The sequence below is a fragment of the Aspergillus homomorphus genome (genome assembly GCF_003184865.1).
Source record: "Aspergillus homomorphus CBS 101889 unplaced genomic scaffold BO97scaffold_1, whole genome shotgun sequence".
NCBI classification, from domain to species: Eukaryota; Fungi; Ascomycota; class Eurotiomycetes; order Eurotiales; family Aspergillaceae; genus Aspergillus; species Aspergillus homomorphus.
In genome coordinates this window covers 37,833-62,213 of record NW_020291887.1, presented here as the reverse complement: position 1 = coordinate 62,213, position 24,381 = coordinate 37,833, and the positions used below count along the sequence as shown (strand labels likewise).

General features: G+C 53.7%; 7 protein-coding genes and 5 non-coding genes across 12 annotated transcripts; 5 read left to right on the top strand and 7 right to left on the bottom strand.

Moving 5' to 3' along the window:
- The first annotated feature begins 352 nt into the window (after positions 1-352).
- On the top strand, positions 353-2,477 carry BO97DRAFT_401844 (histidine--tRNA ligase). The gene is made up of 2 exons (XM_025694357.1): positions 353-1,957; positions 2,040-2,477. The coding sequence occupies exons 1-2, from the start codon at positions 671-673 to the stop codon at positions 2,319-2,321; spliced, it is 1,569 nt and encodes a 522-aa protein (XP_025556311.1). The 5' UTR covers positions 353-670; the 3' UTR covers positions 2,322-2,477.
- Positions 2,478-2,704: 227 nt separating this feature from the next.
- On the bottom strand, positions 2,705-4,383 carry BO97DRAFT_439133 (putative ubiquinone biosynthesis monooxgenase (Coq6); the record flags this gene model as incomplete). The annotated part of the gene is made up of 2 exons (XM_025697959.1): positions 4,152-4,383; positions 2,705-4,098 (listed from the first exon to the last, which is right to left on the bottom strand). The coding sequence occupies exons 1-2, from the start codon at positions 4,330-4,332 to the stop codon at positions 2,705-2,707; spliced, it is 1,575 nt and encodes a 524-aa protein (XP_025556310.1). The 5' UTR covers positions 4,333-4,383.
- Positions 4,384-5,261: 878 nt separating this feature from the next.
- BO97DRAFT_401842 (uncharacterized protein) lies at positions 5,262-6,170 on the top strand. The gene is made up of 2 exons (XM_025694356.1): positions 5,262-5,689; positions 5,797-6,170. Exons 1-2 carry the CDS (start codon positions 5,384-5,386, stop codon positions 5,929-5,931), a joined length of 441 nt encoding a protein of 146 aa, XP_025556309.1. The 5' UTR covers positions 5,262-5,383; the 3' UTR covers positions 5,932-6,170.
- BO97DRAFT_358704 (sorting nexin-4) lies at positions 6,133-8,112 on the bottom strand. The gene is made up of 2 exons (XM_025692280.1): positions 7,645-8,112; positions 6,133-7,520 (listed from the first exon to the last, which is right to left on the bottom strand). The coding sequence occupies exons 1-2, from the start codon at positions 7,939-7,941 to the stop codon at positions 6,333-6,335; spliced, it is 1,485 nt and encodes a 494-aa protein (XP_025556308.1). The 5' UTR covers positions 7,942-8,112; the 3' UTR covers positions 6,133-6,332.
- A 157-nt stretch (positions 8,113-8,269) lies between these two features.
- Positions 8,270-11,356, bottom strand: kexB (kexin kexB). The gene is made up of 2 exons (XM_025692279.1): positions 9,258-11,356; positions 8,270-9,188 (listed from the first exon to the last, which is right to left on the bottom strand). Exons 1-2 carry the CDS (start codon positions 11,021-11,023, stop codon positions 8,435-8,437), a joined length of 2,520 nt encoding a protein of 839 aa, XP_025556307.1. The 5' UTR covers positions 11,024-11,356; the 3' UTR covers positions 8,270-8,434.
- Positions 11,357-11,979: 623 nt separating this feature from the next.
- Positions 11,980-12,052, bottom strand: BO97DRAFT_t4. Its single transcript has one exon. It is a non-coding gene; the product is annotated as a tRNA-Thr (tRNA).
- A 540-nt stretch (positions 12,053-12,592) lies between these two features.
- Positions 12,593-12,673, bottom strand: BO97DRAFT_t3. The gene has a single exon. It is a non-coding gene; the product is annotated as a tRNA-Ser (tRNA).
- A 1,693-nt stretch (positions 12,674-14,366) lies between these two features.
- On the bottom strand, positions 14,367-14,447 carry BO97DRAFT_t2. The gene has a single exon. It is a non-coding gene; the product is annotated as a tRNA-Ser (tRNA).
- Positions 14,448-14,536: 89 nt separating this feature from the next.
- Positions 14,537-14,617, bottom strand: BO97DRAFT_t1. Its single transcript has one exon. It is a non-coding gene; the product is annotated as a tRNA-Ser (tRNA).
- Positions 14,618-15,934: 1,317 nt separating this feature from the next.
- On the top strand, positions 15,935-16,015 carry BO97DRAFT_t20. The gene has a single exon. It is a non-coding gene; the product is annotated as a tRNA-Ser (tRNA).
- A 1,032-nt stretch (positions 16,016-17,047) lies between these two features.
- BO97DRAFT_380290 (uncharacterized protein) lies at positions 17,048-22,144 on the top strand. Its single transcript, XM_025693198.1, has 6 exons — positions 17,048-19,021; positions 19,086-20,350; positions 20,409-20,534; positions 20,588-20,790; positions 20,849-21,144; positions 21,206-22,144. The coding sequence occupies exons 1-6, from the start codon at positions 17,476-17,478 to the stop codon at positions 21,979-21,981; spliced, it is 4,212 nt and encodes a 1,403-aa protein (XP_025556306.1). The 5' UTR covers positions 17,048-17,475; the 3' UTR covers positions 21,982-22,144.
- Positions 22,145-22,481: 337 nt separating this feature from the next.
- On the top strand, positions 22,482-24,342 carry trr1 (thioredoxin-disulfide reductase TRR1). The gene is made up of 3 exons (XM_025699590.1): positions 22,482-22,766; positions 22,831-23,730; positions 23,789-24,342. The coding sequence occupies exons 1-3, from the start codon at positions 22,745-22,747 to the stop codon at positions 23,971-23,973; spliced, it is 1,107 nt and encodes a 368-aa protein (XP_025556305.1). The 5' UTR covers positions 22,482-22,744; the 3' UTR covers positions 23,974-24,342.
- Positions 24,343-24,381: the final 39 nt, after the last annotated feature.

Genomic DNA, 24,381 nt, shown 5'->3' with positions numbered 1-24,381 from the left:
CGCTAAGGCATTGACACCTGGCTGGCGTTAAGGGCATTCGGGGGAGTTTGGAAACTGGAGCATGCTGGAGCATAGCGCGTTGATAAGCGTCGACAGGTCTTGAGGGATCAAACCAAATTTACACAAGGGATGTGAATCAATTTACCTACTTCGTGTTACTTCTATACTTACCTAGATAAAGCCAAATGCTACATCTATGCCCTAGTAGCCTGCCCTAAGTTCCGAATTGGGAGAAGAGCGGAGAAACTGAAAGCCGAGGAATGGCCGGGTCGAGCCGTGAAGGGGGCGACTTTCTTTCCCGATCCATCATCAATGAGATTAACCAACTAACTACCTTACTCTTTTCCTTCTCATTTGAATGCTCTCCCCACTGCAGTTCGTGTCTTTTCGCTGCTCCCGACGAGCAATTGGTGCAGCGCGGGAACTGAATCGCCTCAGTGTTGTCCGCAGTAGCCTTCGCAGCATTAGCAGCAGCAGGAACCGCAACAGCGACAGCGGCGGCCGGCCAGTTGTCCGCCCAATCAGTCAAGCCCCCACTATCCCCCACCATTCCAAGTCTTGTTCTTCTTCTTTCTCTTCTCTGACCCCTCCGGCCTTCCCATCTTCCACTCACTCCTCGATCTCCTCCTCTATATCCCCCTCTTCCTCGTCCTCCCCTTCCGAATACACAATGCCTAAGGACAAGGAATCCAAGATCTCCTTCAACCTGAAGACCCCCAAGGGTACGAAGGACTGGTCCGGCTCCGACGCCCTCCTCCGCGACCGCATCTTCTCCACCATCGCCGACGTCTTCAAGCGCCACGGCGGTACCGCGCTCGACACTCCCGTTTTCGAACTTCGCGAGATTCTGGCCGGCAAATATGGCGAGGATTCGAAGCTCATCTACGACCTCCAGGATCAGGGTGGTGAGATCTGCTCGCTCCGCTACGACTTGACCGTGCCCTTCGCCCGCTGGCTGGCCATGAACCCGGACGTCCGCAGCATGAAGCGCTACCACATCGCCAAGGTGTACCGTCGCGACCAGCCCGCCGTCAGCAAGGGTCGCATGCGCGAGTTCTACCAGTGCGACTTCGACATTGCCGGCACCTTCGACCCCATGGTGCCCGACGCGGAGATCCTGCGCATCGTCACTGAGGTCTTCGAGGAGCTCGGCTGGAAGGGCCGCTATAACATCAAGATCAACCACCGCAAGATCCTCGATGGCCTCTTCGAGGTCTGCGGTGTCCCCGCCGACAAGATCCGCCCCATCTCGAGCGCCGTCGACAAGCTGGATAAGATGTCCTGGGAGGATGTGCGCAAGGAGATGGTCGACGAGAAGGGTCTGGACGGCGCCGTGGCCGACAAGATCTGGACCTACGCTCAGAAGAAGGGCGGTCGCGATCTGCTGGACAGCCTCCTCCAGGACGAGACCCTGTTGGCCAATGCCTCCGCCAAGGCCGGTGTGGAAGACATGGCGCTGTTGATGGATTACCTCGAGGCCTTCGGCGTGCTGGACCGCATCTCCTTCGACTTGAGTCTCGCCCGTGGTCTGGACTACTACACCGGTGTGATCTACGAGGTTGTCACCGAGGGCTCTGCCCCCGCCGTGCAGAAGGGCTCCGAGGAGGCCCAGGTCGTGCAGAAGAAAGCCAAGAAGGACAAGTCCAAGAACCTGGAAGATGACGACCGGTCCAACGACCCGACGCTGGGCGTGGGCAGTGTCGCCGCCGGTGGCCGCTACGACAACTTGGTGGGCATGTTCCTGCCCAAGGCGCAGATTCCCTGCGTGGGTGTCTCCTTCGGTGTCGACCGTATCTTCTCCATCACCAAGGCGCGGATCGAGCGCGAAAAGAGCGCCGAGGCCCTGCGCAGCAGCGAGGTCGATGCCTACGTCATGGCCTTCGGTGGCAAGGGTTTCACCGGCATGTTGAAGGAGCGCATGAGCGTGTGTCAGTCGCTGTGGAACGCCGGTGTCAAGGTAAACTCCACCACTACCCCCCTTCCTTTCACATATAGTCCTCCGAAGAATCTCACTAACCAACCTACCAACCTCCTCGCAGGCCGAATTCTCGTACAAGGTCAAGCCCAAGCTCCCCCAACAATTCAAGGCCGCCGAACAAGCCGGCGTCCCTTTCGCCGTCATCCTCGGTGAGGACGAGCTTGCGGCCGGGAAGGTCCGCATCAAGGAGATGGGTCTTGAGGAGGGCCACCCGGAGAAGGAGGGCGTGCTAGTCGACCTGACCGCCCTGCCGGCCGAGATCAAGACCCGCGTGGCGAACAAGCGCGGCCAGAGCGTGCAGAGCATCACGGAGCAGTTGGAGGCTACCAAGGTCGAGGCCTAGTTTCTGCTTTTTGGAATAAATCAACAAAAAAGAGGGAAGGACAAGAAATATATGACCAGAATACGCCAAAATTACCAAAAATTAGGAGGGGGAACCCTGAAAGACGTTCCGAAATACCCAGTTTTAGATTGCAGTCGAATTGAAAGCGTGGAAGCATTTCGTATATCCTTGTGTTGGGAGTGTATAGTACTTCGCGCTGGTCGATCTATCTTCTTTTCTCCACTGATAAAGAAAGCTTAATACACGCTACAGCTACAGCACATACGAACTGTACATCGTAGGTACTTATAATCATACAACAATCGCAAAGAGACCTAACCAGATATATAGTCGAAGATAGAAAGAGATATAGTTACATGAGAAAAAGAAGAGCGAAGCTGAGATCACTCCACCCCCTTCATCAACAACCCCTTCACAAACGGCACCTTATCGATAACATCCAGCCCGAAGCTCCGCGCCCACGCCACGGGCCCGTTACCGGGGACATTATACAGCTTATGCAGGACGTCGCAGGCGGCGCCGATCTTAGCGTTGGTCGCGAAGCGGTCGCCGGCGTAGCGCTCCAGGGTCAGGATATCGCCGACGTCCATGCCGTGGGTGGCGGCGTACTGGACCGTCCTGGCCAGGGCGGCCACGTCGCCGAGGCCCAGGTTCAGGCCTTGCCCGGCGAGCGGGTGGATGACGTGGGCGGCGTCGCCGACCAGGGCGACTCGCGGCGAGATGTAGCTGGAGGCGTGGCGGAAGCGGAGCGGGAACGAGGCTACCGTGCCTTCTTGCACGCCGTTGACTACCGGGGGCAGCTGGCTCGGTTTGCGGGGTTGCGGCGTGTGTTGGAGGCGCCAGGTGAGTTCGTCTTCGTGGGGGTCGAGGGTGGGGGTGGGGGTGGAGGTGGAGGAGGCGGGAGAGGAGGTTGTGGAAGGACGTTCCATGCGGAGCATGTAGGATAGGTCGGTCATGGAGAGACGGAAGGCGGCGTTCACCATTGCGATGAAGGCGCGCGGCGGCAGGGATTTCAGGTATGCGGCGTTGGCGACGGTCGTCGACCAGACGAGACTGGCATTGTTGTTCGGGAGAGGGAGGAGCGCGATGGGCCCGCCGAGCGCGGGGAGGAACCGCTGGTACGCCGTCTTCATGTTCAAAGGGAAGTGCACCGGGTCCAGGTCGGATAGAGAGAGCGTCGCGACCACGCCATGGCGGTCGTAGTCCCAGCCCGAGGTCGAGATATCGGCGAAGCGCCGGACGGGGCTGTTGATACCGTCGGCACCGACGAGGAGGCGAGCGGCGATTTGCTTGGGCGGTTGTGCGGGAGAGGAGGTCGTGGGAGCGAGGGAGAGGACGGGCCAGGCGGAGAGATCGGGTCCGTCGGGGATCTCGGAACCGTTGGCGATGGAGGAGACGGTGGTATTGGAAAATATAGAGAGGTTCTCGTCTCCGGACTCGGCGATGCGCGAGAGTAGGGCGCGCACGAGGTTGGAGTTCTCAGTCATGGTTGCGACGGTGCGCAGGTCCTCGAAAGGCGAGGTCTCCATGGACCAGTCGAATGTTATGCGAGAGCCGGTTTCACCATCCCAGACCTGCATTTCTTGATAGGGCTGAACACGCGCAGTGTCGACATGATCCCAGACACCGATTTTCTGGAGGAAGGACACGGAGGAGGGTGTCAAGCTGCTAACGCGGTTGGAGTAGTGCTGCGCATCGAGGGACCATGAGCCGGCCTTCTGCAGGTCTTGGGTCTCCACGAGGGCGACCTTGAGCTTGGAGGTAGCGGGAGAAGCTCCTGATATTTGTTAACTCGTTTCCGGTAGCATATAGGTTGTTCGAATTGCATACGCAGAGCTGCGAGCAGGCCTAGGCCTGCAGGACCACCGCCGACACAGACGACATCGTAGATCTCGGGCGATGCGCTACTCGGCGTAGAGTGGGATGCGAACCTCCGACGAGCGGGGAGACGACTCAATTGGCACGACGGGCAGACATACGGCCGCGCGGCCGATCGTACAAGAGAACGCATGGTGATTTGAATGTCGAACAGGAAATGTCGCGGTCCTCAATTGGATCGGAGAGAATCCAAGTATCGGTTGAAGGTTGGCTGATCAGTTGCAAATCAGGCAAACAGTCGCTGATGTGAAGTATACCGCCCAGGTCACCGCCTCAGGCGGCAGAATGCTCGCGACCTCGCTGCGAAAACCACGGATTTAAGCGGATTTAAGAACGAACGGCGGCCAAAATTCGGACGTAAAAACTGTTGAAAAAGAGCGGTGGCAGAAAGGAAGTAAGGCGGCGGGTTTTGTCTTCTGACCGCTCATGCCACTGAAAACTGCGCAAATGGCAGCCAACAGCCGGCGAAAAACGGTGGGGGAAACTGTTCGTTTTAGGCGGTGGCAGAAAAGAGCAGCACATCCTATCGATTGCTATCTAACATTGCTGTCATTCTGCCATTATCTCAACTGACATCGTTCCTGAAGATTATGTCGATACACAAGGATACGAGACCAGATTTCTGTTTTGCAATGTGTCACAACACTCCTCATATGCTTAGCAGGAGTGATCTCACCCTACTCTTTTATGATTTAGCTCCCCCTGAAACACCCCCAAACTACACATCCATCTCCAATGCATACATCACATTCAAACCCCGAGCGAGCACTTGAAACATTCCTCCTCTCTCCGCATACTCGCATCAATGCCCAACAATCCGATCCAAGTGGCAAGCAACAAGGACAAACAAAATTGCCCTACTCAATGACAGTCGCAGATTTGAAACAACTCCCCTTTCCCCATGCGCACGCATACCATGTTAGCCAGTAATTTTCCATCGGCAAGTCAGAACTGTACGCGTCCACAGCCACCTCATGCACTCACTCCGCCACAATCCGTAAGACACATGAAGACGAATAGAAAGTATGCGCGTCCTCAGAACTAAAAATGCGCAACCTTTTCCCCCTATTCCAGCGCTTTTCTCACACAGTAATCCAACTGTCTATAATACGAAGAATATAGAGAGGATTATGAAGATCGAGAGAATCCTACTACTCCTACTACTACCATAACACAAAGTCGAAATGGCATCCAATACTCCACCACAACACCCTCCTTCGCCCTCTTCGCCCTCATCTACAAAATCATCTATATCAAAACCTCAATCCCCAAGCTCAAGCTCCACAGCATCAACATACACGAGCTCCCCATCATCGCCAGCCCAAAACCCCCGAAGCTCAACGCCCAGTCCACCCTCCAGCTCCTCCCCGCATCTCAGCGCAAACTTCGCCTCCCCGCAGTCCCACCAGGTCGACTACGACCATGAAGTCTACCTCCGGCTGATCGCCGGCGAGAACTCCACGAAAACTCCGAATCAGATCTATCGCGAGGTGAGCAGTCCCCCCCCCCGCATTCCCCCCTCTCCAGGGTTCCCTTGCTTTTGATTATGAAGAGGGTGGTGGTAGAGAAACTAATGAGGAGAGTACCGGTATTACAGAAGCTCGTCCGGAGGCAAACTACTCGTGCTCTGGATCTGGCGGTGCTGGATCCCGTCGGGCAGCAGAATCCGAGTCCGGTGGATTTGGAGTGGGCGGAGAGCTTGAGGGTTCGGGATCGGTTGGTAGGGGGTTAAATTGGGGTTTTCTGGGTTGACTTTCAGGTGAAAGGGAGAGAGAACGAGGTGGGAGAAGAAGAGATTCGGGGGCTGTACATTTATACTGTCGCGAGGAGGTGGCAGCTTTCTCTCCGTCGATGTCCTGGACGAGATCTAGGAGGGAGATGGGAAGCCTGGGCAGAGGTGAGACATTTGTGAGACATTAACTTGATGAGTCGTCGAGATCATTCATAAACTTAGCCATAGTTATTTTCCCCATTCAGTTGTATAGGAATTGACCTTAGATGGATGAGTGAAAGGGATACAAGCAGGCACCACAGCAGCAAAAGGGAAATTAAAATAAAACAGGCTAGTCCGATATAACAATAGAGAGTATACCTAAAGGAATTTGAAAAGCACAAGATCATGAGCACGAAGCTCTACCGACCCTCGGCAGTCGCGGAATCGCCTGGGTTCTCGTCCAGGTCGCCCTCCATCTCGGCGACAAACCGTTCCCAGGTATTCAACACCCCCTGGTAGAAATCGATGTGCTTCTCTGCCAACGCTCCCAGGGTGTCTTTGAATTCGGCCGCCTTAATTCGCTCAAAGTCGGCGACTTCACGCACCACTTCCTCGTCAAACATTTCCGACGTCGTCTTGGCGGACTCTACCTCCCGCGTCAGTTCGTCGATCCGGAGCTCCAGCTTTCGCACCCGTTCGCGGCGCGACTGCTCGTGGTCGACACCCCGCATGTCCTCCATTTTGGACCGAATGAACGAGGCTGGGGACGAGGTCAACGGATTCGAAGCATAGTAAGACGAGGGATTCGAGGCGAGCGAATCCCGCTCGGCCACCGCTTTGTTCCGGTAGTCAACCAAAGCCTCGAAGTCGAGCTGCTTCTGCTCGCGCGTCTTGAGCAACGACTTGAGCGATACAATATACGCCTCCATGTCCCGCAGCGAGCCTAGGTAGTTCTGATCGGTGTGGTCCTTGAGCGTCTTCAGCCCACGGCCGGTCTCCTCCACCGAAGCCGCAAACACCTGTAGCGGCACTTCTACCTCCGGCTCGAGCGGCGTCAACTTGCGGAACTGCGTCGCCAAGTCATTGTAATCCGCTTCAAGATCCGACTCCCGACGTGCCACCCGGGCCACGATCTTCTCCACGTGGTTCAAGTCCTCGTCCAGCTTATCGGCCTTCTCCCGTACCTCAATGAACCGGCGGTCGGGCTTGTGCACTTTGGTGAATGCGTTGACGAACGTATCGGTGAAGTTGTCGAACAGACCCGGCACCCCACCACCATCAGACGTGCTAGTTGAGTTGCGGGAAGACCGCAGACGCATGTGTGCGTTCCAGTCGGGCGACTCCAGGAAGATCGCCAGCAACGGGGCCCGACGCAGCACAGGGTGCAATGTCAGGCGCTTCAAGAACCGATGTAAAGACCACGCGCGCCGTGTAGTGAACTCTGGTCCGAACCGATCGCCCCGGACATACTCCATCTTATGCTTATCCGGCAGCGGCGGGACCGCGCAGGCGGGATATTCGCGGTAGAGCGTCTTGTAGAGGAAGTAGAAGTCGGTGAATCGTCGTCGCACGGTGAACTCGGGCTTCTGAAAGGACTTGAAATCGGTCTGGTAGCGAGCTTGTACATTAGAATTGAGTCTCACTCGTCTCACTCGTCTCACGATTATCCCCGGCGGCTAGGCAGCCGCCAGTCTGGCAGCGAAAGACAACCCTCGGACTGGAGCAACTCACCTGTGTCGTGACCAAGTAAGAGATATATGCATCTTTTGTGCCGTCATTCTCCTTCAAAGGCGAGTCGACCCGGCATTCGAGCACGCCGTCTCCGATCCCAGCTAGATCGACAGCATCGGCCATGGGTCCAGCTTGGGTGTTCTCTTGGGCGGAACTCATCCGTCGCTTGCCATTGACATCGTGACCATATCCATGTGGTTCCTCCTCTGCGTCTGTTCCGGAAGTCGTAGGTCGTGAAACATCGCTGTCTGGTTCGTGGCGCCACGAGACGCTATCGAAGTCGTCGTGGTGATCCATCGAGGGGTTGGTTGCCGGTGAGAGCCGGCGGGATATATCTGCGATGTGTTGGGGCTACGCGCCTGAGCAGTGATTGAAAGCTTATATATTGATTTGTCAAGTGCGCGGTAGGAGGCGAGCAGACGACGAAGTGGGGTGGGGTGTTGTAATGCGGAGAAGAGCAGCTTCAGGTCGCATGAAGTGGAGGTGAAGTTCCGTTGACGGTTGGGGCAGCTGCCGTCATTGCCAAGACCACCCGCACTAGACTGTATACGAGGTACGGCAGTTACCCTCAGTTTCTCCTTATCTTCAAGCTATCTTATCTTTAAGCTTCACCTTCCTCATATTACGAGGTTCTAGCCTTCTCAATTATATACACAGCTTCTCTCTTTCACGCACATAGTCACAAGGGACGTTTTCAAGAAGCAAAAAAAAGCAAAGGCCCAATGAGAATGCTCGTCATCCCAAAGATCAAGCAACATGAGAATAAGTGACAAATCCGTGACCAGCAAGTCTATTCGTCCGCTGCTCTCTGATGGTGTCCTCCAATGGCACTATCGCGATCATGTTCTTCGCTAATACCCCGGTCCCTATACGGCTCATCATCTTCATCGCTGAAAAGAGGCTCTTCGTCACTCTCGCCAGCAAAAGCATTGTACAATTCACCACCACGGCGACGAGTGCGTCCCGACCGTCCATTCATGGCCTGTAGCTCATCCTCATCTTCTACCATCTCGAAGTCATAGTCGTCCCGGCTATCGTTGCGAAGGCGCTTGCGGCGCTGGACGTGGAAGTAGACACCAAGTCCAATGCAGAAGACAATGATCGAGCCAATGGCGGCATAGATCCAGGCCTGCGTCCGCTTCGACGCGCCAAATGTTGGGAAGAAGGATGGCAGGAAACTGTCGGAGGCGGCAGAAGGCGATGCAGCCACACTACTCTCGGTAGGAGAGACCACCTTATCCGAGGTTTCGGTCGGCACCGCCGTTGTGGTGGGCTTGACGTTCACCGGACGATCAACGACATCAGTAGGTTGAGTCGGGGGCTGCGTCTTGGCTGGGCCAGGATCAATGCTCGTCGTAGCCACGTTGGTATCTTCATAACTGTGGTCATCATCATGTTCCGTAGGCATGGGGTGCAAAGGTTGGTTGGTGCCATTAATGGCCTCGCCCCAAAGGTTGAGACGCCAGTCGACAAATTGCCCGCTGTGCTCGTTGACAAGGGTATCCTTAACGATCACCGTCCATGTGCCAACACCAGACTCACCCCTATGCAAAGATTAGCCGAGGTCAAAAGAGGCTGAATGCCAGAGAGAAAAAAGAATGCCAATTGCTTACCAGTGCGCGACACTCATGAAGGTCCAATCGACGTAGCCCTCCTTCTCGTTATCGGGTTCTCTGGCCGTACTGAGATGACTAACCAGTCCTTCCGGGCTGCGTAATTCGACGCTCAAATCCCCACGGCGCGTATGATTGACATTCATCGTCACAGTCACATGCTCTAGACGTTCGAGATTGGCCTCATCCATCATCGCTCGGGTCACCTCATACGAGCTGGTCAGCCCCTTATCGCCCTGTGGGACCTCGTGATGTACTCGCAGCCAAGGGGAGTGGAACCATGCTTGGGGCTTCACTAGGTCCCAAGTCTTTGCTTTCTGCACCATCGTATAGGCGTCGACTCTGCCAAAGCCCCAATCGTGACTGAATTTCCTGCCATTCTTCGTGTTCTGCCAGCTCCCGTCATTTTCGTGGACAGGGACTGCTGATTCAACCATCAAGTACTGGGCATCGCGCCAGGTGAGCTCGGGCCGCACGCTGAGGGCGAGGGCGACGGTACCAGCAGCCAACGGGCCAGCAGCAGACGTACCTCCATGCGATGAGGAGCATTTGTCCGTTCCCACATCGGTGGTGTGGATCGCATCCGCCGAGCCACTGCTATAAGCGACAACCAGCTGGGCGGAGCACGACTCGGAGTAGCTCGGATGTTTGTTCTCGCGATCGATCGCACCCACGGTGATACTGTAAATGCTGTTGGTATAACCATCAAAGTTGCAGTTGTCGCCATAGTTTGCCCCGTTACCGGCCGCGAAGACGAAGATCGAACCTTTCCCACCCCGACCGTTCTGAATGCCGTTGACCATAGCGCGCTTGATCAGAACACCAGGTGCCTCCATGGTAGCACCATCGTCGAACGGACCCCAAGAGCACGAGTAAATATCGTTCTCTTGATAAGCGTAGTTGATGGCTGCTGCTTCGTCGGTGTCGTCGATGGGTGCAGATAGGATCCGAATGCCCGCAATGCGACTGTCGTACGCCACACCCACGCCGCAAACATCGTTTCTTGCCGCAGCGATCTCCCCTGCACATCTGGTACCGTGGTGATCATCACTGAGCCGCGGCCGCGGTTCGGGACCCTTGTCATTGTAGTCGTACGAACCCTCGGGGAAGTAGTTGGGTTTGAGGTCATTGCTGTACATGTCTAATCCATCATCGACCACAGCGGTAGTCACTCCTTCTCCGGTGATGCCCTCCAGCCAGAGCCCGGTCACGTTCAGATCATTTCCAACCTGGACAGTATTGTAGAGATGCCATTGTCCGTTGAAAATAGGGTCTGCGATTCCCAGAGAAGTCGTAATTTGCTGTTGAGCCTGAACAGCTACCGGGTCCTCCTTAGAGCCAGCGGGCGACCGGTGGACGTTTACTGGTTGCGGGATTCGTTTCTGGAATCTCTTTTTGGGAGCCAACTTCTCCGACCAGAGAATGCCGTCAAGCTCTTTCCCTCTCCTGCTCAGGGTTGGGAGTCCTGCAGCAGAACCCCCGGAGCGGCTCCGCAAGCTTCTGCGATCCCGCAACTGGTCCAACAACGTACTGACCTCATCACTGCTCTCTTTAGGTATGGAAAAGGTGTGGTGTTGCCGCAGTTGGCCGACGGGGCCTTCGTGACGAGCACCCAGTTGCTGTGCGATATCGGCAGGAGATGCGGACTCGTCTAGGTGTAAAGCGAAGTAATCGCGTGTCTCGTAGGATCGGTGAGGATGGAGGGAGGCAGAAGCAGAGGCGCAGAGAAAGCCTAGTGCCACGGCAGCACCACCAGAAAGACGCATGGTAGGAGCACGGCAAGCCAGACAAAATGTCTATTCAATGGTAAAAAAGACTGGGCCAGGTAATATGGTGATTGCCATGAACACCAAAGGTATCTATCTCGCAACGGGTTAACGATCGACCAGGGAGTCGGTGTGACGGAGCTTGGGTGGCAACAATCGAGAGAAAGGATGCGTTTGATGTGGATTGAGTGAAGGGGATGCGAAGGGGAAAAGATCTATTAGACCCCAAATTCTGAGAAATGAATTAAAGGAACGTGTTCTCAATAACGGTGGTAGGGGTTGCGCCTCAACGCGGCAAAGGAATACTAAGATAGCAGCGACAGGCTTGCCGTGGCTGGAGACAAAGACGGGGGGGGAATTACTGGCAAAGATGCGGATGAGCCATCGCGCTGCCGCACCCCGGGCACCCGTGGTCCTTTCTTGGAGCCCATCCTGCACTCTAACCCGGCTGGGCTTAGAGACAGCCCGATAGCTTCTTGGCGCCTGGCCCTGACGTGGGAAGGCTGAGTCAGTCAGCCTTCTTGAACTAGATCAAAGGAAAATGATAATTCTATAACTCGTGCAGGCTAATGGTAGACAAAACCAGAGACAGACATCCATATGCTACTGAAGCTAGAACTCATCGTTCAAGTGCCACCAACTCCAGAAGTCCCAGCTCGCTAGAAGTTACGACAAAGACGCTATCCCCAGACGGTTCGTCAGCAGCCCCGATCTTGCGTGATCGACTGGGCGGAATAAAACTGGTCTTCTTGGCGAAACATGATGGCCGAAAAGGGGTAATTATTCTTAGGAGGACTCTGTGGGTGAGAGACATGTTGGGCCTTTCGGAAGGTGACAGTATTAGTGGGCAATAGTACGGTAGTACAGCCGCATATTTGCTGCAGAAGGCAAAAATATCTCAGTGTCATTGGAGAAGGAATCGAGGAGGCAGTGTTGTTAGGCAAAAAGAGATACTATGCTCACACTCGGACTCGAACCGAGGATCTCAGCATTACTAGTGCTGCGCTTTACCATCTAAGCCATGCGAGCGGAATCACTGGGATATTGTCATCCCAGTCGCGCAATCTCAAGCGCAACATGGAGAGCATCAATGCACTACAACATAAAGCTGGGAAAGGCGCAGGTCGGGGTGTCTACTGTGTCAAAGGAACAGTAATGGCGGACACTCAACTACCGCTTGAAGAGTCTATGTAATAGGTTTGTTGTTGCCCGCAAGATTTTGTCCAGCTTTGTCACTAGCAGCATCATGAGGTCGCCACGGCTCTCAATTGCTCGCCTCTGTTCGAAGGTGCATAACGACTTATGAGACCTACCACGCAAGGTAATCGACTCTACACCGGCAAGTTCTCGGGGTTCGTCCTCCAAGAAGCATGCGTCTTCTTCCCAGTCAAAAGCAAGGGACACGGCGGGGTATGTTCCTGGTGAGCGAATCTTGTTCCCTGGCGTAATAAGTGCATGCTACTGCGGTATTATCAAGTGGACATTAGTCGATTGGTTTAAGACAGTGCGAGCATCAAAGAGGCGCCTCGGGGGTGGTGGGGGACAATGATGAAAGCAGAAAAAAAGAAACGACACCTGTGAGATTCGAACTCACGCGGGCGAACCCACTGGCTTAGCAGGCCAGCACCTTAACCACTCGGTCAAAGTGTCCAATTGTTGAATAGGTGGCAAATACTAAATATAATGTCAAATTGGAAAAAAGGGTTCACCCTTACCGGTACAGTGCTAACAAATATGTAGACAACTGCCCAAGGGCAAGAGACTTCAATTTGGTAGAAGCATACCTAATTTGAAGAGAGGACTGTCCCTCGTGCGGAGATAGCCTGACAGTGCTACGGCCCGCTCGTAGTCGTAGTTCTGCTGCTCTGCTATTCGTTTGAGCCATTTCCCCAGCTGAGTATGTCGAATGCGCAGACTGTCATGCCTTAAAGCATCTTGCCTCGAAAGAGCCTCGAAATATCCCACTACAATCCTCTGGCACAAGTCTACGTGAGACATAAAGTTACTGACTAGTTACTGTATACGCCACGAGCTTCGACTCTAGAACTTGTACAAACTGCATTTATATGTGCTAGAGCTTCCATGGACTCGAATAGCACCAACCCTTGCCTTCCCACTCAAGCGATAACGGAACAATCGCGAGAACGCATGCATGGCTTCCAGTCAATCCTCCTTCGAGCACAGATCATATCCCCTTGAGAATCTCAATTGGAAACACTCGTCCTCTGCGAAGCCCTTCAAATGCACACTAGAAACCTTCCTAGCTGTAAACAGGCCGTGCGAGATATAGACGCAAGAACCACAAAGACCAATTGCTGCTCGGTCTGGCTCGTGCAACTCGGTACAGTAGAAGGTGAGGCAATAGAAGACCTCCCTAATTTATCCTCCTCTTTTGGCCAGTGTCTAGTGCAATCCTCTTTCGCGATCATGTGGTGCCAAAAGAGTAGTCTTTCCACATCTCTGTCTTCGGTGGGGTGTCAATCAAGCAGCAAGGTATCAGGAAGTAGATGGACATACTTTCAAGTTGGATACCTTCCATCCTAGGGATCAGCTCATCAATACTTGTGACGTTGGTGTAGAAATTCACGGACATCTTGCTGGCGACGCTATGTGCGAACAACGATCATTGCGCCGAGCTAGCTTGGGCAGTGTATGGGCTCGAACGCTTCTACGAAAGCAAGCGAAGGTTGGCAGTGCGAGTGCTGATAGTCAGGTCAATGAGCGAGGGAAATGAAAATCACGATAACCCAAGTTTGATCTCCCGGTGTCAAGTCGGTCATATTCGGCTAACCAGCCATTTAGTTAGACGTTGGGAAGCCAATGCGAGCAGCGTCTGGCTCGTAGTGTGTCTATTTACCGGCGCACGAGCAAGCACGTGGTATGGCTAGGTACTGAAGAGTGAAACCTCAGTCTCACCCCTGGAAGTATGGAGATCAGAAGGTTTGTGAGGTTCACGACGCCGATGCCTTATAGTGAGCTAGGGGCATTGTGCTGGTTCTAATAACGGGCATAATCGACTGGTGGAGGGATGAGAAGCGGTCTGCAACGGAATGTCATGCACGTCAATAGGAGGGGGGGGGCATGGTTCTGTTCCACTGGGACACAGGGCAAGATGCGGATATCATTTCCCGTCGGATCCCAGTGCGAGGGTTCGGCATCCCGTGTCCTTGGCATCCATGGATCGGGCCATCCGAGCCGCTGTGTGGGGTAATATCAGACTCAGCACCACGGACGACACAGAACAAACCGCGGTCGTAGGGAGCAAATTGGGCAGAGTAAGAAGTTGAACAAGACGGTCTAGAGATAGCAGGGCATGGTGGATGATTCGACAAAAAGAGATACGCGACACCTGTGAGATTCGAACTCACGCGGGCGAACCCACTGGCTTAGCAGGCCAGCACCTTAACCACTCGGTCAAAGTGTCCAATTGCTTGATTAACTAGCGGGGCTGGTTGTCTATGACCCGCAGATCCAGATGATATGAATAGCTTTTGTCGAAATCAAAAAAGAAACCGACACCTGTGAGATTCGAACTCACGCGGGCGAACCCACTGGCTTAGCAGGCCAGCACCTTAACCACTCGGTCAAAGTGTCCAATTGTTGATAACGTCAGCAACCTTCTGCATAATGAATCAACTCAAAATCTCAGCCTCCAAGCTATGTCACCTCCAACCGGACTGTAAAGTAGCAAGCTATGCCAGAGGATTGTCCGTGGTCACTAACTCCGTGGCACTACTGATGTAGATATGACCTTCACTTCTGAACTATATGGTTAAGGATCTTATGTTCTGGTTTAGTAGTTCGCGATGCCACGTGGACTCAATTTATCTCGATTGTGTCGGTTATAGTATGTCGGTTAAGACAATCCACTAACGTGTGATCCTAGAACTATGATTCAGTCTCGCTGATGTATGCGAGTAGCATCTGTTTTGGTATTGGTATCGCGTGTGTTGGTGTAAGTTTATTGGGTGTATGTTGGTTTGATTGTGGCATTGCTGCTGGATGTTGTCTTTGTTCTAGCGCACTCCTTATAAGTTTCGTTGTTCCATCCGGAAATATATCATGGCGCGGGGGATGCCACTTATTAGACGCACGTCCAGTAAGCCAGCAACCCCGACGGCGGGAAGCGGGAAAAAAGAAGAGAAAAAAAAAAAAAAAAAAAAAAAAACCAGGACAGAAGAAGAGGGTGAGAGGAGGGTCGAGACAGAGCTTGAAGGAATAGAGGGCGAGAGATCAAAACAAAACGAAGCAAGGCGCAGGCCGTAGATCCGAACACTACTTGTGTACCCTAAACATACACACCAGCTAATCACTATACTTGGACAAGGCAGCTCTGCCCCCACCACTCCGAGCCATATAATGTACACATACACTGACACCGCAGCAAAGGAATACACGGTGAGACGAGCCGGCGTGCCATAATAAGTTAGCAGTGGTTGGCTAGCACACAAACGCTGAATGGGCGGCAGCCATAACAACGGTAAAGAGCTTTCATGTGAGTTAGACAGAGACGACCAATGTAATCATCGACACACGCAGAAACCTCACACATCTTTTGAAGTATACGACAGATGGCGAACATTGAAACCAAGTTCTATAGACCACCATTGACAGGCATGGGTGGTGTACGGCCCCGCCCTTCGACCTCGGAGGTCACGGGCCCTTCCGGTTGATCACGATGACGTGCAGCAAGCCCCAAGAAGAGATACGAGCGAACATGCGTACAGAAACAGATAGTGGTGTTTCAGAGAGATGAAAGGCGCACGAGGATCTCCAAGCAAGCCGCACGGATAAGCGAAAGCAGCGCAGCTCTAGAGGAAGGCTGGACCGCTGCTCTAGTCAGTACAGGGATAAGTGTGCGCAGGAAAAATGCTATATTATTTGGACTCAGTTCATATATACCAGCAATTAGACACTTTGACCGAGTGGTTAAGGTGCTGGCCTGCTAAGCCAGTGGGTTCGCCCGCGTGAGTTCGAATCTCACAGGTGTCGTTTTCTTTTTTTCGCCCCTTTTTGTTCTCATCAGCGAGGACTCGATCTCGCAACCTTGAATCTCTCGCATTAGACATAGACTCGTAAGCTCGTGCCCTTCTGACGATTCCCACAAGACTGTCACCAGCAAGTCGAGTCCTGAAAGGGAGAAGCAGTCCTTGTCCCCCATCCCGAATTGTCCCACGTACCAGTAGCTCTCAATCCACCAGCGCATACCATGTTACGCATAGGTATACCAAACCAGCCTGACACCTGTGTAGTTTGCGTAGCTACGTACCACATCTCCCGAAGCTACATCAAGCCCAAAGTATGAGTACATCTACCAGGTACCTCACTTACCCCATTGGCCCGAATCATCCCGACTTCCTTGCCAGATTGACGCACGTCGATTGGGGCCCTGATTCCCCAGCATTGTTGGCCTCGATAGAGTGTTTCATGCTAAGCGACGACGCAGAAAAGTAGTGGCAGCTGCACTAGTATAGCCTAATGCTATTGATAGGTCAACTTCACAGGTCTTATTTCGTCGTCGTCATCGGAGCTGGGGCCGTGCGTTCCCACAGGGATTATTTCCATACTGAACCCCCCAAGTAACCAGATCCGAAAATGGACGAAACCACACAAAATGAAATCAAATTCCTGCAGTTTACCCTGGGCATTGGGCCGGATTGACAACTGCGCCGCCAGCAGCGAGTTGAAAAATCGATCGACAATCGGTGAGGAAGACAACGTTTAGCCTGATGATTTGGCGAGGATCAAGTGCGCGAATCAGATGGGGCAAGGCGGACACACGGGGTAAGCAATTGGGACTTCATACTCAAAATGACCATAAAAAGAAACCCAAGAAAAACCAAGAAGAGGAAAACACGGAAGCCTGATATGTAGCTGGCAGTGCTCGTGGTGCAGCCCCGCCGGACGCAGGAGCAGGAAAACGACGAAGAGGAGGCAGGGCTGGTCTGCCAGCCACCCGTTTATCTTATTATTGCTCCCCACGCTCCCAATCCATCATGGCATTTCAATTCTCCCCTCCTCCTCCACCTGGATTTTTCGCCGACACTCTGCTAATTCTGCCCCATATCGCCCCTCCATTCATCGCATCTACCGAGTCTCTGTCTTGCCTTCATTGACTACTGTCACAAGCCAACCCCACCATAGCCTCCATCTCGTGGTTGGTGTAACACTGCGCCAAAGGGAAGTGTATACTTGCCCGCTCGTATACTCCGCGCCGGAATATTGCCTACCGAGGTCGCATTGCGAGTTTGACCATATCAGAGGTCGCCCCTAATCATTGACAACTATGCGATCATATTAATCTGGTTGAATCGCATAGTAGGGAAACCCACATATGCAGTATTAGCTTCCTCGGTTCTGCGAGACCCCAGCCACGACTCATCCTTGCACAGTTGTCGAGGGCGGATCTGTGCTTCTGCGCATGACATTTCTCCAACCCAATCTGCCCAACAATGGCCACAGAAAGCACTCAAGCCATCGAGACAGGGGATTCTATGTCTTCCGACCAAGTGTCCACCAATGCTCCGCGCCCAGTTACATCGCACCGGCGACAGCCTTCTCAAGGATGGTCCACTGCCGATTACGATCATGACAATGAGAACTACACCGTGGACATGAAGAACCTCGACACACCTCTTGTACCTTACAATAGCAATCCCGAGAGACCACATGGCCACCGTTCATCTCGCTCTGGTTCTACAAAAAGCAGAGGCCGAGGTAAAAACCATCCGGAAGAGATCATGGGGCGAACGGACAAGCTACCGTCGTTAGAACCATCCTTGTGGTCCGAGGAGAATGAGCCGCTACAGGCAACCAGCGCAAGGAAACACGGAGATGGTGGCCCCAAGGCTTCAACGTCGAACAGCCAAAATTCTCCCTTGAGCCGGTCGAATACTCGACGCTCCACAGCGGACCGTGGGCGGCCCTTGGCCTCGGATCGCTCGCCTCTCCAACTGCTAGAGGTGTCCTTGAAAGAGAAGAAGAGGGCACGAGTGTTGGAGGCTGAAATGAGGTTGAAAGAACGGATGCAAAAGGAGGCCGAAGGTCGAGGAGCGGCATCTTCACAACCATCAAACCGGGCTGACCCGAGAGTAGCAGGCCGCGAGGATGTTCCACGAGATATGAGTGAGCAGACCACCAGACATAACCAGCCGGCTACACAAGGTACCAGACGGCCGGGTCATCGACGGCTTGCTTCTGAAAATCGAGCAGAGTATGGCCCCTTGGAACAAAATCCATACGAGAAGCCCAGAGCTTCGCGCACCAGTGCTCCATCCCTTCCAAATCCGCTGGCATACTCTCCTGATGAGGGCCCGTACTCCGGTGTGGGAAAATCGAGTGCGGCGGTGGTAAGCAGAGGCACCGCCCCCAGACGAACAGTGACCGTGAGCCACAGAACCGGGGGACCTCCTATGGGCCCACGAGCGATGAACACGAGCGGTCACCAAGACTCGCGAGCCCTTGAGGCAAGAACATTTGATTCGGCGCCCCCAAAACAAGATAGGATGGTGCCGCCCACCAGGAAGAATGTACCGAATCAGATGGAATCTGGCAAACCAGGGGCGCACGCGCAGTATGACTCGACGACCCAACAAGGTAGACCACTGCCACAAGCTGTCCCAGACGCGGGCCCCCAGATATCGAAGACGATGCTACAGCGGGATCCTGCGAAAAATCTTGGTGGCGTTGCACCCGAGCTGTCCATCCCATTGGGTGCTGATCTGAGCGCCGACCTGAGCCGAGAAACTGTTGGAACGACAACGAGTGCGCCGTCAAAACCCAAGGTCTCGTTCAATGTACCACCACCTACCCCGCCTCCTCTATCGGAGTGGAAGACTGCACAAGTAGCTCGACTAGGAGCATCCGACTTTGACTTCCAGCGACTAGACGCCGATCGAAGCAAGGCTTGGTGGGAAGGCGGAACGAGCAATAATCGTCGACGTAGTAGGGCATTGCCTAGTGACTTTCCGCAGGGAACACCGACTCAAAAATCAACAGGTAAGCAGTTCGACGGCATCAAGTTTGAGTTCGTCTTCGGGTGTTAACAAACATTGTCATATAGGCAGCAAGCGCTTTCAGCCGCCGATATTCCTGAAATGCGGACCCCTGCTCAGGTATGGCGGATTGAAGCGCATTCGCATTGATGGACCCAATGGGCCGTTCAACAAGGAGACATGGAGAGGTAGTATTCTTATTGTGACGCAAGATTCGCGCTCATCTTACGAGCCATGCCCGACACTGAGATTATTTTCGCAACCCATGGATCTGCTCCCCCCTCCACCATTTCAAGTAGACGGAGAAGAAGCTCGACTCGCACCTGAGTACGTTGACCCCACAGCAGGACTCATGAAGCTAGGGCGAGATGGCCGCGCTCTTTATGTCAAACCAGTGGATCATATCAAGGAAGAGACAGACCTATCACTTATTGAGAATGATGATGGCCTATACGAGATGTCCGCAAGCATGGTTGACTACAGCAGTGAAGGTGTCAAACAGCCAGTCCCTGCCAATAGAGTTCACTCCGTGGATGGAGAAGCCGCTGGAAGTTACACCGAGGTTGCCGGAGCTCGCCTCTACGCGGACCCTGGGCGGGATGTGACGTTCTGGAGGTTTAACATTGAGGTCGAATTAGGTCCTACTCAGCAGCGGATCGCTTATCGACTAAACCAGGGCCCTGCCATTGGTTTCTGGGTGCCAGCACGTGGGCAACCAATGAATATCATGTTCCATACGGGTAACGGCTTCAGCCCAGCCGTCGACTCCAACAAACTGTGCGGGCCTGATCCGTTATGGCGTGATATCTTGAATGAGCATCAGACCCAGCCCTTCCACGTTATGATTGGTGGAGGTGACCAGATCTTTAATGATAAGGTCATCGCAGAGACAGCCCATTTCCAGGAATGGGTAAAGATAAAGAGCTTGGGAGAGAAGTATGATGCATCATTCACGGCCGAATTTCGAGCCGAGCTTGATGACTTCTATCTTGGAAACTACTCTGCATGGTTCTCCCAAGGACTCTTCTCCCTAGCCAGCTCTCAGATTCCCATGGTGAACATGTGGAACGACCATGAGATCATTGAGGGATTCGGCTCCTACCCGGAGGAGTTTATGAACAGCGCTGTCATTTCGGGTCTCGGTAACATTGCGTTCAAGTATTATCTCCTATTCCAACATCACAGTGTCCCGGAAGAAACCGAAGCGGAGGAACCGAGTTGGCTTCTTGGAGCCCAACCAGGGCCGTACATCAACCAAAGGAGTCGACATCTTTTCATGTCCTTGGGTGACGGCGTAGCCTTCCTTGGACTGGACTGCCGCACGGAGCGGATGGTAAGCTGATGAACCTCGAGTGCTGATCTTGTGCGCACTAACAATTTTGGTGCTGTAGACAGATGAAATCCTTAGCGAGCAAACGTGCGATTTAATCTGGGACCGATGTCACCGCGAGATATCACGAGGCGAGACCAAGCACCTCATCGTCTCTTTGTCTATCCCGATAGCGTACCCAAGAGTGGTATGTGATGGATGCAATTCTCTACTTGTACAAGCTCGCTGATAAAGATCAAGGCAATGGTCAAAAACATCCTCAATAGCCGCAAGTCTCTGGGTAAAGCCGGACTTTTGGGCGGCTTGGTAAACAAAACTGGCGGCAAAGTGGAGATCTTTGACGACCATTGGACGGCTAAACACCACAAGTCAGAGCGGACGTATCTAATTGAGGATCTCCAAGATCTGGCCGCCGAGAAGTCAGTCCGAGTGACTATTCTGAGGTAAGCCCATAGCCCCAAGTCCCTAATCGATCTCGCAGCTGACTGGTCTGTGCTATAGTGGTGATGTCCATCTGGCCGCCGTCGGCCAATTCTACTCGAATCCGAAGTTGAACATCCCCAAGGACAAGGACTACCGATATATGCCTAACGTCATCTCCTCCGCCATTGCGGACCTACCCGAGACGGAGATGATCTCCGACATGCTAAACAAACGCAACCGAGTGCATCACATGGATACCAATACGGACGAAGACATGGTCCCGATTTTCACTCACGATGTGAACAACAAGCCCCGTAACAATAAGAGGCTTTTACCCCGGCGGAACTGGTGCTCCATCCGTCAATATCAGCCAGGTCAGCCATCCCTCAGTCAGCCAAAGCTAACAGCAAGTGGTCCTTGCTAACAATACTATAGGCTCTATACCACCAGGAACACCGCGACCTGCATTGAGACCAGGCGTGGAAGAGCCTCGTCCGCGTAAATTGAAGAGGACCTTATCGTTGACGCGGGGGGATAAGCCTCCCAGCGGAGGCCTGTTCCGCCGTCTTTCTGGTCGCGGCCCACCACCTACGAGGGATTTCAATCTAGGCGAGGCCCCGGTAGGCCGGCGTATGAGCATGGATGGAACCTTCCCCTCGATTGAAACTGGGGATGGCTATTTCCAGTCGAAGGAATTCCAGCCTGGACCTTTACAACGCCGGCCCACGAATCTGAGCCAGAAGGCGGGCAATCGTGGCATGGATACATTTATCGACATGGAAGAGGGACTGGCTATTACGCTTAACCTGGAGCTCAACCCGAAAGATCCAGCTGGTATCACCGCCCCATACAAGCTTCTGGTACCCCCGCTCCGCTACGAGGGGATGGACTTTGACCTACCAGCGGCCCCAGTCGCCAAGGGATGGAAGAAATGGTTGGGAGTGCGGGGAGCAAAGCGAGAGAAACTGCCGGCGGAGGATACAGAGGTAGAGGATGGGGATGGGCTGAGTGATGAGGAGGAGGACGACGAAGGTGATGATAACTTTGAAAATCCTCGAGAGATGATATATGGTGGGGTAGTGAGGGAGAGTAATGGAATAGGACCGGCCGGGCTGGTGGGCGCAAGCGCTGAGGATGTGGAGGGGGAGGAGGGTGATAAGGAGGAGACTACACCTTCCAAGCGGAAGAAATGGTTTGGACGATCCAAGTGAGGGGAAGGGGCGAATGAGGCGTGACGACTTGACGACCGATACTTGATGATGACTGATGAACGAGCATAACGACGGACGGAGGTATACGTATACGTAAGTGACTTGGAGTGTAACAATGTTACTACTGAGTACTGTAGATAGATAATCTGATCGATAATCAAAGGCGGTCTCGGCCAGGCGGCGCTTTATAAGCACAGCACGTGACCAGAGTCTCGCCGCCGATGATTTGTGAGAATTTCCCTTGATTGTTTCTTTATCTTTGGATCTTCAATTGCTTCTTGGATTGTGCAATCTGGATTTGCTTCTGCGTACGTTCATACGTTTGTCTGACTAACATTTCAATTCTGCCACTCTGGATCCAATTGATAAAATCCAGTGGTCGGTGGATCTTCTGCTCTATAGTGGACTTGAACTCTTAGCTAATCTCGCCCCGGCCAGCCCAACTTTCTGGTGGATTCGCTGCCCCTCCGTTCAGTCTTTCCCATCACTATTAATTCATTCTTCTTCCTCCACTTCCCACCCACTCTCTCTCTCCCACTTACCTTCAACTTAACTTTTCATTTCACTCTTCCCTTCAACCCCTTAAAACACCGCCAATCTGTTCTCCTCCGCCTTTCGTCGGTTTCCCTTCTCCTCCCTGCGTGCATCTCTTGGATTGACTGCCGCGGCTACTTCCTCGCTCCACCAAAAATCCTCACCGGCTACCTCCGCTTTCCCTAATCCCCTTTCGACGCCACTGCGCGTCAATCCTCCAGCCTCCAGAATGGTTCACACTAACGTCGTCAGTAAGTACTATGCATCCGCTCAATTGGGTTGCCAGGAGTGGGCCTTAACCATTTTTGCTTGTAGTCATCGGCTCCGGCCCCGCTGCGCACACCGCGGCCATCTACCTCTCCCGCGCCGAACTCAAGCCCGTCCTCTATGAGGGTATGCTGGCGAACGGCACCGCCGCTGGCGGTCAGCTCACCACTACCACCGACATCGAGAACTTCCCCGGTTTCCCCGATGGTATCGGCGGTGCGGAGTTGATGGAGAACATGCGCAAGCAGTCCGTCCGGTTCGGCACCGAGGTGATCACGGAGACCATCTCCAAGGTGGACTTGTCCCAGCGCCCGTTCAAGCTCTGGACCGAATGGAACGATGGCCCCGACAACGAGCCCGCTCACACCGCCGACGCCGTCATCATCGCTACCGGTGCCAACGCCCGCCGTCTCGACCTCCCTGGTGAGGAGAAGTACTGGCAGAACGGCATCTCCGCCTGCGCTGTCTGCGACGGTGCCGTGCCGATCTTCCGCAACAAGCCCCTCTTCGTCATCGGCGGTGGTGACTCCGCCGCCGAGGAGGCCATGTTCCTTGCCAAGTACGGCAGCAGCGTGACCGTGCTCGTCCGCAAGGACAAGCTCCGTGCCAGTAAGACCATGGCCCAGCGTCTGCTGTCCCACCCCAAGGTCACGGTCCGCTTCAACACCGTCGCCACCGAGGTCCTCGGTGAGGAGAAGCCCATGGGCTTGATGACCCACCTGCGCGTCAAGAACGTCGTCTCCGGCGAGGAGGAGGTCGTCGACGCCAACGGTCTCTTCTACGCCGTCGGCCACGACCCCGCCACCGCTCTGGTTAAGGGTCAGATCAAGCTCGATGAGGATGGCTACATCGTCACTCAGCCCGGCACCAGCTACACCAGCGTGGAGGGTGTCTTTGCCTGCGGTGACGTCCAGGACAAGCGCTACCGCCAGGCCATCACCAGTGCCGGTATGTTGTAAATGTATCTCCCTTAAACAATCATGCTTACTGACAATTCACCCCTCAGGATCCGGCTGCATTGCTGCCCTCGAAGCCGAGAAGTACATTGCCGAGAAGGAGTCCAACGACAAGGAGCCCGTTTCCACCATCGAGAAGTCCACCGTCAAGCCCGCCACCCAGGAGGTCGACGGCGAGGTCAAGAAGGAAGCCGAGGGTTCTGCCGCCGAGTACAAGTCCAACCCTCTTCTCTAAGCGACTCCAACCCGCCGCTCCTTCCCTCTACCATTCACCACCTCCCAATCCCATATCTAGCCACCCTCGGCCTTTATATTTGCCTTCTATCGCATTGATAAGGTCTTTTTTCACACTAAACTAGACATACACACCATTGTCACCCCGATCTTGCATGAGCATGAGCATGATGCATAGAAGTTGATGTTGTCTGTCTTTTCGCCTTTGAAATTACCGCCCCCTGCCGCCATCTTCTCGTGACTTATCTTGTTATGGGTTATATCTTAGACTTAGCGTTTTTTTTATCTTTTTTTTTTTTTTACTTTCTCATGTTTTGATATCATGTTTGTGATATAAGTGATACATGCACGGCTTAGACAGTGGGGTTCTATATGAGTCGGACCCATGACTGGATCTCTGATTGTGAAT

Bases quoted from the DNA above. Each gene is read 5' to 3' on its own strand.
- kexB (XM_025692279.1), bottom strand. From the start codon at position 11,023: ATGCGTCTTTCTGGTGGTGCTGCCGTGGCACTAGGCTTTCTCTGCGCC. The intron at 9,189-9,257 runs GTAAGCAATTGG...ATCTTTGCATAG, and splicing joins TTCATGAGTGTCGCGCACTG to GGGTGAGTCTGGTGTTGGCA.
- trr1 (XM_025699590.1), top strand. From the start codon at position 22,745: ATGGTTCACACTAACGTCGTCA. The intron at 22,767-22,830 runs GTAAGTACTATG...TTTTGCTTGTAG, and splicing joins GGTTCACACTAACGTCGTCA to TCATCGGCTCCGGCCCCGCT. The intron at 23,731-23,788 runs GTATGTTGTAAA...TTCACCCCTCAG, and splicing joins CCAGGCCATCACCAGTGCCG to GATCCGGCTGCATTGCTGCC.
- BO97DRAFT_358704 (XM_025692280.1), bottom strand. From the start codon at position 7,941: ATGGATCACCACGACGACTTCGATAGCGTCTCGTGGCGCCACGAACCA. The intron at 7,521-7,644 runs GTGAGTTGCTCC...GCTCGCTACCAG, and splicing joins CTTACTTGGTCACGACACAG to ACCGATTTCAAGTCCTTTCA.
- BO97DRAFT_401842 (XM_025694356.1), top strand. From the start codon at position 5,384: ATGGCATCCAATACTCCACCACAACACCCTCCTTCGCCCTCTTCGCCC. The intron at 5,690-5,796 runs GTGAGCAGTCCC...CCGGTATTACAG, and splicing joins CGAATCAGATCTATCGCGAG to AAGCTCGTCCGGAGGCAAAC.
- BO97DRAFT_380290 (XM_025693198.1), top strand. From the start codon at position 17,476: ATGGCCACAGAAAGCACTCAAGCCATCGAGACAGGGGATTCTATGTCT. The intron at 20,351-20,408 runs GTAAGCTGATGA...TTGGTGCTGTAG, and splicing joins ACTGCCGCACGGAGCGGATG to ACAGATGAAATCCTTAGCGA. The intron at 20,535-20,587 runs GTATGTGATGGA...ATAAAGATCAAG, and splicing joins CGATAGCGTACCCAAGAGTG to GCAATGGTCAAAAACATCCT.
- BO97DRAFT_401844 (XM_025694357.1), top strand. From the start codon at position 671: ATGCCTAAGGACAAGGAATCCAAGATCTCCTTCAACCTGAAGACCCCC. The intron at 1,958-2,039 runs GTAAACTCCACC...ACCTCCTCGCAG, and splicing joins TGTGGAACGCCGGTGTCAAG to GCCGAATTCTCGTACAAGGT.